General features: G+C 59.4%; 1 protein-coding gene across 11 annotated transcripts in view; it reads left to right on the top strand.

The window, feature by feature from the left end:
* TBC1D16 (TBC1 domain family member 16) overlaps nucleotides 1-10,998 on the top strand; it is a 100,938-nt gene extending 89,940 nt beyond the window's left edge. For 9 of the 11 annotated variants that reach the window (XM_063599445.1, XM_034943039.3, XM_063599444.1 and 6 more), the window contains 3 exons: nucleotides 1,447-1,626; nucleotides 4,313-4,459; nucleotides 5,417-10,998. In XM_063599445.1, coding sequence (XP_063455515.1) covers nucleotides 1,447-1,626; nucleotides 4,313-4,459; nucleotides 5,417-5,665 — 576 coding nt within the window. In that variant the 3' untranslated portion in view covers nucleotides 5,666-10,998. The remainder of the gene's footprint in view (nucleotides 1-1,446; nucleotides 1,627-4,312; nucleotides 4,460-5,416) is intronic. The other 2 variants (XM_063599443.1, XM_063599442.1) reach the window with 1 other exon arrangement.
* The last annotated feature ends 1,142 nt before the right edge of the window (nucleotides 10,999-12,140 follow it).

The raw sequence follows: 12,140 nt of genomic DNA, 5'->3' as shown, positions 1-12,140 counted from the left end.
GAACGGGGTTCCCCAGCCCCAGGCCACGGAGTGTGTCTCATAGAATGGGATCCCCACTCCCAGGCCCAGGACTGGTACTGGTCCATGGCCTGTTAGGAACTGGCCGCACCGCAGGAGGTGAGCGGTGGACGGGCCAGCGAGCATTCCCGCCTGAGCTCCACCTGCCGTCAGATCAGCGGCCGCATTAGATTCTCACAGAAGCTCGAACGCGAGAACCCTACTGTGAACTGAGCCTGTGAGGGGTCTAGGTTGTGTGCTGCTTATGAGAATCTAATGCCTGATGATGTGAGGGGGAACAGTTTCAACCTGAAACCATTCGCACTACCTTGTCCGTGGAAAAATTGTCTTCCAGGAAACGGGTCCCTAGTGCCAAAAAGGTTGGGGACCGCTGCTATAGACTGCTAGTGGGTCGCTGATGACAGGCTGGGAGAGCTGATGCCAACAGAGGATTTGAAGGCAAAGGAGCCCAAGCAGGGAGGTGCAGGCACCTGCACAGGGGGCGGGAGTGGAGCATCTGCAAGGGGGTCAGCCACACGAGTGGGCTTGACCTGGCCGTAGGCCACAGGGCGGAGGGCTGGCCGCACAGCTTCAGCGCAGTCTCCCATGGGAACAATGGGCCACCTCTGTGGGAAGGGGGCATGTGGCCCCGAGCTCTGCCCCAGGATCCCCCCAGCTGTGATCTAACTCCACCTGGGCCGGGGGGCTGAACCCAGCCAAGCCTGCTCACTCTGCATCAACGGGTGTGTGTGACGTCGGGTGTCCACATTGCTTGGGGAGGCAGTTACAGTGTCCAACGCCATTCGCCTCTGACGGCTCATGGCAGCGCATGGCTGGGTGACTCACTGAATGCTGGAGATTGATTTTCCAGCGGCATTGATGAAGTCAGCAGCCTGGGCCCGAGTGCTGCCAGAAATAGCCCCAATCTTGTCCCACATCATTGGGAGGTGACCTTAATGGCAGGAATCGAGCATCCTGGGGCTCAGATACATCCCCTTCCTGCCCTAAAACAGCCCTGGAAGATGATAGATCTGGGTGAGCATAGCCGAAGAGGGGTGGGGGGGCTCCCTGGATGATCCACTCACCTCACCAGGAGGAGTGGACGTGGGAAACAGCCCCCAAGTGTCCACTGAGGGTGGGGAGCCTTCCTGGCCATGGAGCGGCTGCCAGCGTCCTGCCACGCCCGGGCACAACACTCTGCCTCACCCTGGACCACACCACAGCCTCCGGAACAGTCAGATCTGGGAGGAACTGGCAGAGACAGGTGTGAGCCGATTCCAGCGGCGGAATAGAGCGTTGGGGGGCAGGCACATGCAGCAGGTAGAGGCCCCTGGGTGTGCTTTTCCAGGCTGGGGTGGCCCAGGGAAGGGCCCCAGTGGGAGTGGGCTTCCTGGGCAGCAGGCCCGCATGGGACCGGAGCTAACTAACGCGTGATGGCCTCGCCCCCAGCTGTACCTGCGCGAGCTGCTGCGGCTGACGCACGTGCGCTTCTACCAGCACCTGGTCTCGCTGGGCGAGGACGGCCTGCAGATGCTCTTCTGCCACCGCTGGCTCCTTCTGTGCTTCAAGCGGGAGTTCCCCGAGGCCGAAGCGCTGCGGATCTGGGAGGCCTGTTGGGCCCACTACCAGGTGACCAGGGCAGGGGCCAGGGCTGGGGAGGTTGGGACCATGGCCCCTGAACCACTGTGGCCACCCTGCCTGCTGCCCCTGTCCGCCCCCCCACCCACAGCCACACATTAGCCCCCCATACGGCGACTGCCTTCCCGTCCCACGTGGCTGGCTTCAGACCTTACAGCTCGCCTCCCCAGTCACTGAAATCGATGCAAATTGCCCGCTGACTGCACTCATTACCACTTTCTGGGGCTGAGCTCCCTCCTGTCACAACCAATCAGTGTGAGTGACACTGTGGGGGGCCTACACTAGGCCACAGCAGCCCAGGACGCTGGTGCCCACGAGCGTGAGCCAGCACTGCCCCACCCCCTCGGGACTGCCCTGCCACGAGGGCCGACTCACCTGTTACCCTGCTGTGCAGAGAAAGGGCCTGAGATCCCACTTCCCTGTCGGCCCCTCCAGAGGGCCCCAATCAGTGATACCGACTTCCACTCTCCGTCCACTGTCACCAGCATCTTCTCAGCAAATTCCTCTTGGAGCACAGCACTGGCTCTGTCACATGGCCTTAACGCCCAAACTAGGGACAAGCTGGAGATGTCAAAAGATAAGCAAGTCTCTTTGAATCCATCAGCCTTTTAAAAAAAAAACCTCACATCGACGCATCCAGGAGGGCTGGACCCTTTTGCAGGAGCTGGCTCTATCCACCATGGCAGCTCCAGCAGCCTCCATCAGAGAACCCTGAAGATGGAGGCAAACACCCATCTGCTGGAAGACATTTGCGTCAGCGTCTCCTGTCCTCACTCACACCGCAGGGGGCTGATGTCTGATGAAAGCGAGTCTGAAGCCACCGAGTGCCGGTACCACACGCCGCCTTTGCATGCGGTCATCGGCTCGCCCCTGGCCCGGGTCTAGGTTTCCCTCCTGGCTTAGCCTGCTGGACGTGGACATGCAGGGTGGACGATCTGCATTAACGAAGGGAAGCACGGCATGGACGGTCTGAGAGGCTTCATTCCCACCACCCCCGAAGAAAAAAAATCGTGCCTCATTGCACGTTTTCCCAGTGGCAGATTTGCCGCCCTCATTCCTTTACGTTCAGGCTGATGTTACCCGTGAACTCAGGGCGTGGCCCGGCAGATGGGACCCTTTCCCATGGACACCTACTATGTCCCAAGTGTAATGAGATCTAGTCAGAATTCCAGCGGGAGGCCCACGTGATGTGGGATCTCTGTTGGCTGCCATTGTGTTGGAAGTCCACAAAGCAAGTTTCTGTTGTTCTCAGACTGTGGGCTCGATTTAGCCACAGTCGGTCCCATCCCTCGATCACTTCGGTAGTATTACGGGGTGGGGGTGGGCTGCTGATGAGCTGAGAGTGAGCTCTGTGGAATGGGACGGTTGCTGCCAGGTGAGGCCTTTAACTGTTCAGTGACCCCTGAGCGAGAAAAGGCTTTTGATGCTATCCGTCCGCTGCCAGCATGTGGTGGGGCTGGACGGCCCTACGCCCTGCCTGTCCTGGGAACTGAAATCTGCCTATGCTGTGCAGGCTGTGGAGATCGTGCCCTCCCTCTCCCTCCCTCCCCACATTCCTCTCCCAGAGAAGCTGGGCGTCCACCTTCCTGCAACCCCTCCGCTGTGTCTCGCACCAGCCACAGTTCAAATCACTGCAAAAGGATCCGTCAGAGCCAAAACAAGACTGTCCCAGATTAGTTCAGAGGAAGCAGCCGGGCAGCCTGGTGCATGGTCTCTCCAGGAGCAGGCTGGGGCGTGGGAGTCACCTGTAGCCTCTGCCCTCATGGTGTGCTCTGCTCAGCCTGGGCCGGGGACACCGTTCCGTCTGGTTTGTGTGGTCGACGTCAGGAGACTAAACATGGACTTCCCAGTGCCCCCGTCCTTCCTGTGCCTCCGGAAGCGCGTGTGCATCAAAGGTGGCGTGCCTTGAGGCGGCCAGGCCGGAGAGCACACAGGATGCAGCCGTCAGGACCTGGCGTGGGCTTCCTGCTGCGCACAGCGCGTTGCTGGCAGGCCCCGTGAGGCGGTCTTTAAAGGGAGGGCTGCGGAGTCCTCAAAGTATGCCGAAAAGAGGCTCAAGGACAGGGCGATCATTTCAGCCACCCTGTGGGTGAGCTGCTGTGCCCGCTCTGTTAGGATCTTCCCACTTTTCTAGCCACAAACCCTAGAGTCATCTCTGGGGCATGATTGGGGGGTGTGGCCTGGAGCCAGGAGGACAGGCTGACCCGTGGGTGGCTGCCAGAGGCGCATTCCATGACCCGCTGGAGTGAGTTCTGACCCAGACTTCCGCACACACCGTTGCTCAGGACCATTACAAATGAGTCCTCCCCATGAGCACAGGCCAGGCCTTCTGAGGAAGGGTGCTCTTTGTACCCCCCCACCCTGTCATGGAGACCACCCACATCACCACCCAGGAGAGCAGCAGCAGCCCGTGGGGGCTGAGCTCAGCATCGTCCCCTCTGGATGTCACAGCAGCCTGGGCATGCGGGTACTGGGACAGACCCCATGTGCAGGTGGGGAAACTTAGGGCCGAAGAGGCGGTGCAGCTTGCCCAGGGCCACACGGCCCCCGAGCTGGGCTGTGAGCCCAGACCCCTCGCCCTGGAGCCCTCACTCGCACCCTGGCACTCAGTTTCCCCCTGAGTGCAGGGCCTGGGGCTCGGTCAGAGCCCGTGTCTGAACTCTACCCGCCTCCACAGACGGACTACTTCCACCTTTTCATCTGCGTGGCCATCGTGGCCATCTACGGGGATGACGTCATCGAGCAGCAGCTGGCCACGGACCAGATGCTCCTGCACTTCGGAAACCTGGCCATGCACATGAATGGGGAGCTCGTTCTCCGGAAGGTGAGGCTGCCCCAGATGTGGGCCCCACCCCACCCCGCCCCGCCCCCAGAGCCCCACCCCACCAGCTCGTTCTCAGAAAGGTGAGGCTGCCCCAGATGTGGGCCCCACCCCCAGAGCCCCATCCCCACCATGGCCCCCCAGCACGTGCACTCCCCCACCCATAGCACTGGGGGCTCCCCACTAAGGCCTCGTGGTCAGCACCTGTCTCGGCCTGGCTGTGTCACCTCACTTTCCTGGGGTGCCATCCCTGACACAGGAGCCTCCCTCGCTGGCTGAGGAGGGAACGAATTCACTGGGGCTGACGGACAGGACAGGTTCCCTACCCTGGGGTACCTCGCTTACAACCCAGAACTGGGAACACTGAGAAGGAGGCTGGACCTGGGGACAGGGTGGCCAGAATACTGGGGACCTTGGGCTTTGGCCCCCTCCCCCACTTCCCAGACGCCTCCTGGAGATGCTGCCCGTTAGCTCTCTGGTGGTCCTCAGGGCAGTGAGGGGGGGTCCCGAGGTCGGTGGTGTCCTCTGGCACAGGACACAGATCCTGCAGGAGCTGAGAGGCTGCTGGGGGTGGGGGGTGGAGCAAGGTGCGGGGGAAAAAGAGAGGGGTGCTGCCAAAGGGACAGGTGGGCTTGGCTGGGCGCCACCCGGCCCTGTGCTGGTGTTGGTCCTGTTCACCCTCCTGAATGAAGCCCATTCAAGGGCCTTGTTCACCTTGAGCCACCTGTGAGCACAGCCCGAGTGCCTTGTGGGTCCCATCACTGCAGCCACCTAAGACCCAGGGCCCCGTGGTGCCGGTGATGGTGGGAGATGCAGGCAGAGCCCTCAGTCCAGGACTCAGTGAGCCCCCGAAGTGCAGGCCGTTGTTATTGCTGTTGCTGTCTTTGGCCACTCCCATGGGGACCCTAGGCTGCCAGGCTGTCCCCCGGCCCCTCCTCACCCCCCGTCCTCTGTCTGCAGGCGAGGAGTTTGCTGTACCAGTTCCGCCTCCTGCCCCGGATCCCCTGCAGCCTGCACGATCTGTGTAAGCTGTGCGGGTCAGGCATGTGGGACAGCGGCTCCATGCCCGCGGTGGAGTGCACCGGCCACCATCCCGGCTCGGAGAGCTGTCCTTACGGGGGCACGGTGGAGATGCCTTCCCCCAAGTCCCTGAGGGAAGGCAAGAAGGGCCCAAAGACGCCGCAGGACGGCTTCGGCTTCCGCAGATAGGTCGGGCCCCTGACACTGGACAGGGGTTGAGGGGACCTCCTCAGAGGCCCTGGGCACGGGAGGGGGTGGGGCTGGGCGTGAAGGGGACAGGGGACGGTAGAAACCTAAGGAAAATGCTTTTGGGCAACATGAGAGGAACCTTTTCATATTAATGACAAAATTAGAGTCTGGAAGTGACGGAAGTCAGATCTACAGCCACCCAGAGGAAAGTCAGCTCCTGAAACGCTGCAGTGGAACGCACAGCCACCACACCTGAGACGCAGGCTGGCTGGGCTCTCCTGCTGGCTGCCCTGGAGGATTTCAACATGTCCCAGGATTTGCTCCAGCCTCGAGGGCAGCCAGACAGCGTCGCCAGGCAATGAGGAAAGCAGAGACAGGAGAGGAAGGCCTCACTCACCCACTGCGTCGAGGGCTGCAGAACACAGCGGGGTCCTGTCCAGGCCCAGGGACATCTTTGCAAGCCAGACACACTTCCTCTTGAGACCTCGTTCTCTCGGAGTGAGCCAAACACACTTCCCAAAACTTCCCCAGCCACAGCTGGGATGCCGATGGAAAGGCATCTGCCATAAAAAAAAAGCAAAAGATAAAAAGCCCAACCGATGTGGGGATAGAGAGGCGGAAGAGCAGTCAGGCTTGAGATGCTGGCGCTTGTAATGTTTATCCGTTCAAACATTTCGTCCTCCTGGTACACGAAGGGAACTGTCTGCCCAGGAGCCTGAGCCTCAGGCTGTTGGAGAAGCATCTGATGCCTTTTTCTTTGCTGGGGGTCTTCTACGTGAGGTTCCTTGGCGTTGTTTAAGGTCAACCCCACCAAATACAGCAACCAGCTGGGGCTTGAATGGGTCGATGTGTGCGTGTGTCCCTGCGTGCATGCATGCATGCGTGCGTGCGTGCGTGTTTGTGTTTGCAAGATCCTCTGACAATGATCTGCTTTGTCCCAGGGACGTGGTAGTGTATTAGCTGACCAACCAAGACAAGGACACCTGGAAATAGTTAGACTCTTTCACTTCCCTTCAGGACCTGTGAACTCAGATATGTAAGTCAGCTTCTCAGGTGGTCAGACATGAGAGCGACCACAGTGAAGGAGCCAGCACTCAGGGCTCTCTGCCTTCTATGTGGGAATGAGGTCTTCCCAACAGACTCTCCCTCTTCCAAAAGATTGTGTATCAGTTGCTCCTTCTGGGATTTAGAGATGGACAGAAAAGGGTGTGCGATCTATGCTGTGAGAACTCCCAGCCAGCTTAGAAGTGTCGAGCCATTTGCACAGAAAGCCACTCCTTGAGCGAGGAGACCAAATCCCTCCTGAAATCCTCCATCGCGTCCTTCTGGGGAGAAAAACCCTTGATGTGCTGAGAACCATCATGGGGACCAGGACAGAAGGCTTCTTCCCACTCAAAGCTTTTCTCCCTGGAGGGTGGGCACTGCTGGGCCATGCCACTTCAAAGCAGTGTTCCTCAGCAGGAAAGTGGAGGTCACCACTTACCGGCCTCCTCCACCTTCTCGGCTTCTCTTTTCTCCATGAACCCAGGTCATCCAGCAGGTACTTCCAAGTTCCCAGGTCCGTCTGCCCAAGAGCCTTTTGAGGAGACCGTCCTGGAGCCCCATCAGTGCCCAGATCCTGGGGTACCGACCATTGCTGTCTAGCAGTGGGGGATCCTGTGGTGGGAATGGGGTGGGCTTCTCATCCATGTTGCTTCTGGGAAGAGAGGGTTGCCTTTCTGGGCTAGGGAGGTGGCTGGAGCTTCTGCCCTGACCCTCCGCTACAAACCAGTTATATCCATTGCCACAGCAATACTGTGTAACAAATCCGCCAACACTCGGTGGCCTGCAACAGTCAGCACTGATCTAGGGCAGGAGTCAGCAGTCTGGGCAGGGTGATTCTTCTGGTCTAGGCTGGGCTTGTTTGTTTAGGGCCAGTGGGTTGTTAAGTCCCAGGGGATGCTCATGGTGCAGAGGTCGGACCTGGCCCTGCTCTGTGGTCTCTTGCATCCCTCCTGCAGGCCAGCCATGGCACAGCCAAAGGCACGGAGGGAGAGACAGCAAGTGCCTTTCCAAACCTTGGTGGACACCACACCTGCAGCTCTCCCCTTGGCCACAGCAAGTCACGTGGCTGGGCTCAGCATTAAGGGGTGGGGGACAGGCCTGCCACTTTATTGTCCGCTCTGCACAGTCGGGTGGCAGTAGGCTGAGAATTTGGAGGGCTAAAGAACTGGGACTCTGGAGAGTCTGTGTCCTAATAATGCCTGCTTTGGAGCACTCCTTCCCCACCCGCCTGCTCCAGGAGAATAGCGTCCCTGGTCCTAGCATTTCACTAGATACCTCGTGCCTTTGAACCGCTGTGTTTGGGAGGGAGGAAGAGGATAGGCAGGTCCAGGGCTCCCCTCACTTGGGAAGGTCCTAGTAGAAGGCATTCCTTCTGAGTCTCCTGGCCCTACAGCTTCTCACCCCTGCTACTCCCCAAGACCTGACCCGGACCAATCAGCTGCATCTCTGCACCAAGTGCCACCCCCGCCGTTCACTGCTCGCACCTCACGCTCCCCATGGGCTGGCCCGGACCCCAGTGCGGTCTGCACCTCTCAGACCAGCCAGGACCTCGGAAGCCATGACCTGGGTGTTCAGGGCTTGGCGGAGGAGACGCTGCTCCGCGGGGGATGGAGAAGCCCCGCCCCTCCACAACTCCCTTAATCTGGATGCAATTAGAGGAAACCAGCCAAAAACCCCGCGGCAGCTGTTGCCCCGGGATTATTCCCAGCCAGCGAGAGGCATTAGGGCGATAATTCAGTCATTAGACTTCTAGCCTTCCCACCGCCAGAACGTGCAAATAGGGGATAATCAGCCCTGCACGGCCATCCTCAGCAATGCTGCTTATTTAACCCATTTTTTAAAATGACACTTAATGTTATTGGCTGGCGTACGTGTGTGCGCATACTTAAAAGTTGACGCGTGGTGCGGCCCTGCTGCTAATGTCTGTGCTGACAGCGTCGCCCGATGTTGCTCAGGGCCTCTGGGAAGAGGGGGCACCTTTGATGTGGGCGTGCTGGCACCCAAGAGGCAGCGTGGTCAGGCTCGATGCTTGCCAGCCCTGGAAGGTCCCGCCAGGGTTGGGGGGTCGGGTGAGCACTCAGAGATCTGGGGAGGAAGCGAGGAGCCTGGTGTCCTCACCAGGTGCAGAGGGGAAATGCGTACTGCTCCAGAAGGTTCTGACTCAAGTCTCGGCCCTGAGGACTCAGAACTCACAAGTCATGGATCAAGTACAGAGGGAGGGAGGGCCCCAGCCCACCCCTGCGGGGGAGGAGGAGGGTCTGAAGGTGGGAGGGCAGCTCCATGAGCAGCCACTGTTCCTGACCAGCCGAAGTGCCAGGCAGGGGGAGGTTTCCATGTCCAGGAGGGAGAGGACCTCCACCCTCTGACCTTTCAGTTTTCCGTAGCAGCCCAATGTGAAGCTTGGCGGGGGTGGGCAGGGCATCAGGACAAGATGAAGATGCCGGTTCTGGAATGAGGACTCCCCTTGGGCTAAGGGGTAGTGGCTGGCAGAGGTTGCCCAGCTCTTTTGAAGGCCACAGGGAATAGAGGTGGGGTGGCAACAGGAAATAGGGTGTGGGCTGTAGACCATAGTGGGTGGGGTGGTGCTTCCGTTCCTGTGAGGCCCGCCCCCCTGAGCCCCCTCGTCTGCTTCATGTTTGGCAGAAATAGATGTGGGGCACAGCCCCCAGATGATGGGAATCTACCCACACTGTGCCCTCTGGGGAATGAAATCTTGCTCCTTGTGCAGCCTCCCCTTTCCCCTGCGGGGTGGGGGCTGGGGGTGCCAAGGCTCCACCCTTGGAGGGGGTTGCTGGGGGTGCCAGGGCTCCACCCTTTGCTCGCTGGGCAGAGGGAAGGAAGCACCTCCCTGTATGCTCTGCAGGGGCCCCTGCAGGCCACTTTGCCTCAGAGGAAGGAGGAGAGGTCCCCTGGGAAAACACACACACACACACACACACACACACACACACACACACACACACACACACGTACGGACATGCACACACGCACACATACACACGTACGCACATGCACACACGCACACATGCACACACACACACATGCGTGCAGGGGTGCAGCCTAAGTCAGTGGGGCCAGGACTGGCTGCGCAGCTGGGCCTGCCCCATTCTTGGAGTCCCCAGGGAATAAGCCTCAGGATCCACTTCGTCCCTTGTTTCTAAGCCAGGCTGCACGGCCGTTCCTGGGTGTGAAAGCATTCCGTCCTGTCTCCAGTCAGAGGGAACCGCCCCCAGACTAGAAAGCTGATTTCCCCCGAAGGTTCATGAAGCCAGAGGCCTGCCCTTGGGGGTCGGTCGGGAGAAGGGTGAGAGGCAGTGCTGTGGAAGGGGCCTGGCCCCTGCTGCCTGCGATTCTCCCCGGGTATGTGGCCTTCTGCCTCCTTCAGCCTCAGTTTCCTCGCCTGTAACATGAGAACAACGATGGCTGCCTGCCCAGGCCACCTCCTGGGACTGCAGTGGGGACTCTAAGTGTAAAACTGTCATGAGGATGGTTTATGAAGTCCCAGGGACCACACCTGCCACTCAGGGAAGAGACCGCTGACCTCAGCCATCAGCCGCGTGCATCGTGAGGGGCAGCGAGCTCAGGACGGAGAGCTCTCCCCTGGTTCGGAGTCAGCACACCTGCACTCCCTTCCACACGCCCACCCAGCTGTGTGTCCTCCGCCGAGGGCGAGCCTCTCTGTGACTCTTCTGTAAAATGCACCCCATTCTGCCCACTCCTGCCACGAGACCCATCCTCTGCGATCCCGCCAGGCATGTGTGCGTGAATGCATGTGCAAAGCTCTCCATCAGAAGGGCAGTGTGGGCCCTGTGTGTCCTACCCCTCGGCCTTGAAGCTCCCTCGGGCTGCGGACTCTGCCTCCTGGGTCTGAGCATTAGAACCAGGAGAGGGGTGTCCCTGGGCAGAGCCAGGGGTGCAAACAGCCTGCAGCCATCTGGCCTTTTAAGTATAGTGTGTCGCATTTCCAGGTAGGAAGGTAACATTTCAAGTTCAAAGAGAGGTCAAGTCATGCAACCATCTTTCCTCCAGCACTTTTGGGGTAAGGAGGACAGTTTTTGTTATGGTTTAGGGGAAATTTTCATGAAATTTCCACCATTACCAATAGATTACTAATGTCCATGGCAAGTGATCTGTTCTTGGTATTTTGTTTTGTTTTGTTTTGGTTTTTAAATGTAATCACCCATTGGTCAGGCCCAGGACTGGTCACCATGAGCTCTGCTAGCCACGGCCCCAGCGATGCTTCCGGCTCTCATGGATTCCACAGCAAATAAAACTGTACTGACAACAGATGCACGCTGTACAGTGCCTCTGGAAGGTCCGGTGGGACTTGCTGGGTCAGAGCACGGCAGGCTCTGTGCTGGGCAAACAGGGCCCCATGGCAGCCCAAGGGCAGCCTGCAGACGCCAGTGTGCCCGGCTTCTCCCATGTTCTGAGATGGGGGAGGGGAAGGTGTAAAAGAGAGCTGGATGGGGGCTGTGGGGACTGAGGGTCCTGGGAGGCTGGCCAGGGGCTCAGCAAGCGCCCACTTTGGGAGGCCTTGCCCTCTGGGCTGTGGTTGGACAGCACTAGGCCTGCAGGGTGGGCTGCCAGGAGGAAGAGCAGCTCCGGACCTCAGGCCCCCCCAGCAGGCAGCGATGGAGGGTGATGGGAGAATTGACGAGTGCTCGCGGGGTCTCACTCGGGAAAGGGCCCGTTAACTCTGAGCAACTGGGAGCCTCGCTCCCACTCCAGTGCCTGGAAACACAAACAGTATTTTATTGAGCCTTGGCTGCCGGGGCTCTGGTTTCAGGAAAAGCCTCAGTCTTGCATTTGTGAATTTTTAAGGAGGCAAACAAGGTGAATTTGACTTTGCTAGGAGTGGGTGTTAGGGAAAATTCAGGCTGCCCTACCAAGCCCTTGGAACCGTGCAGCAGGGGTCAGGGGAGGGATGGGCAAAGGCGGTTTGGTCCATGGAGCAGGTCTCCTGGTCCTCCCGGAGCACGGGGGGGCGGGGAGCTCCAGCTCTTCATCAAGCGCCCTTTGGGGTTTCCAACTGTCTTCTGTTGTTCTCTGTGTGTCTTTTCCCCTTTTGCCTGGGGGCGGGGGCTGGAGGGGAACATAACTCTTATCTACATCACTCGGGTCTCATGTCTGAAGGGCCTGTCTCACCTGCCACCTACCTGGCCTTGGCCTCGACATCTGAGCGCCTCATCACCTCCTCTCCACATGCCCAGGGGTGCCCCTCCCAAGGCTGGCTGGGCAGGTCCCATGGACTAGGCCCCAGAAGGAGCAATGGGCTTCCCCCAGGAAAGAGCAGAGCCAGCACTGCCTGCCTAGGGAGGGCACCCACTACCAGGCATGGCTGGTGGCTCCGTTTAAAGAAATCTTTGTCCATGTAGGAGTGGGAGGTGCTTCCCCATCCTGCCTGGAAGCCACGCCCTGGCTCTTACTG

This window comes from Pan paniscus, chromosome 19 (assembly GCF_029289425.2).
Source record: "Pan paniscus chromosome 19, NHGRI_mPanPan1-v2.0_pri, whole genome shotgun sequence".
Taxonomy (NCBI): Eukaryota; Metazoa; Chordata; class Mammalia; order Primates; family Hominidae; genus Pan; species Pan paniscus.
The sequence above is the reverse complement of the archived record's forward strand: the minus strand, read 5'-3'. Positions and strand labels throughout refer to the sequence as shown.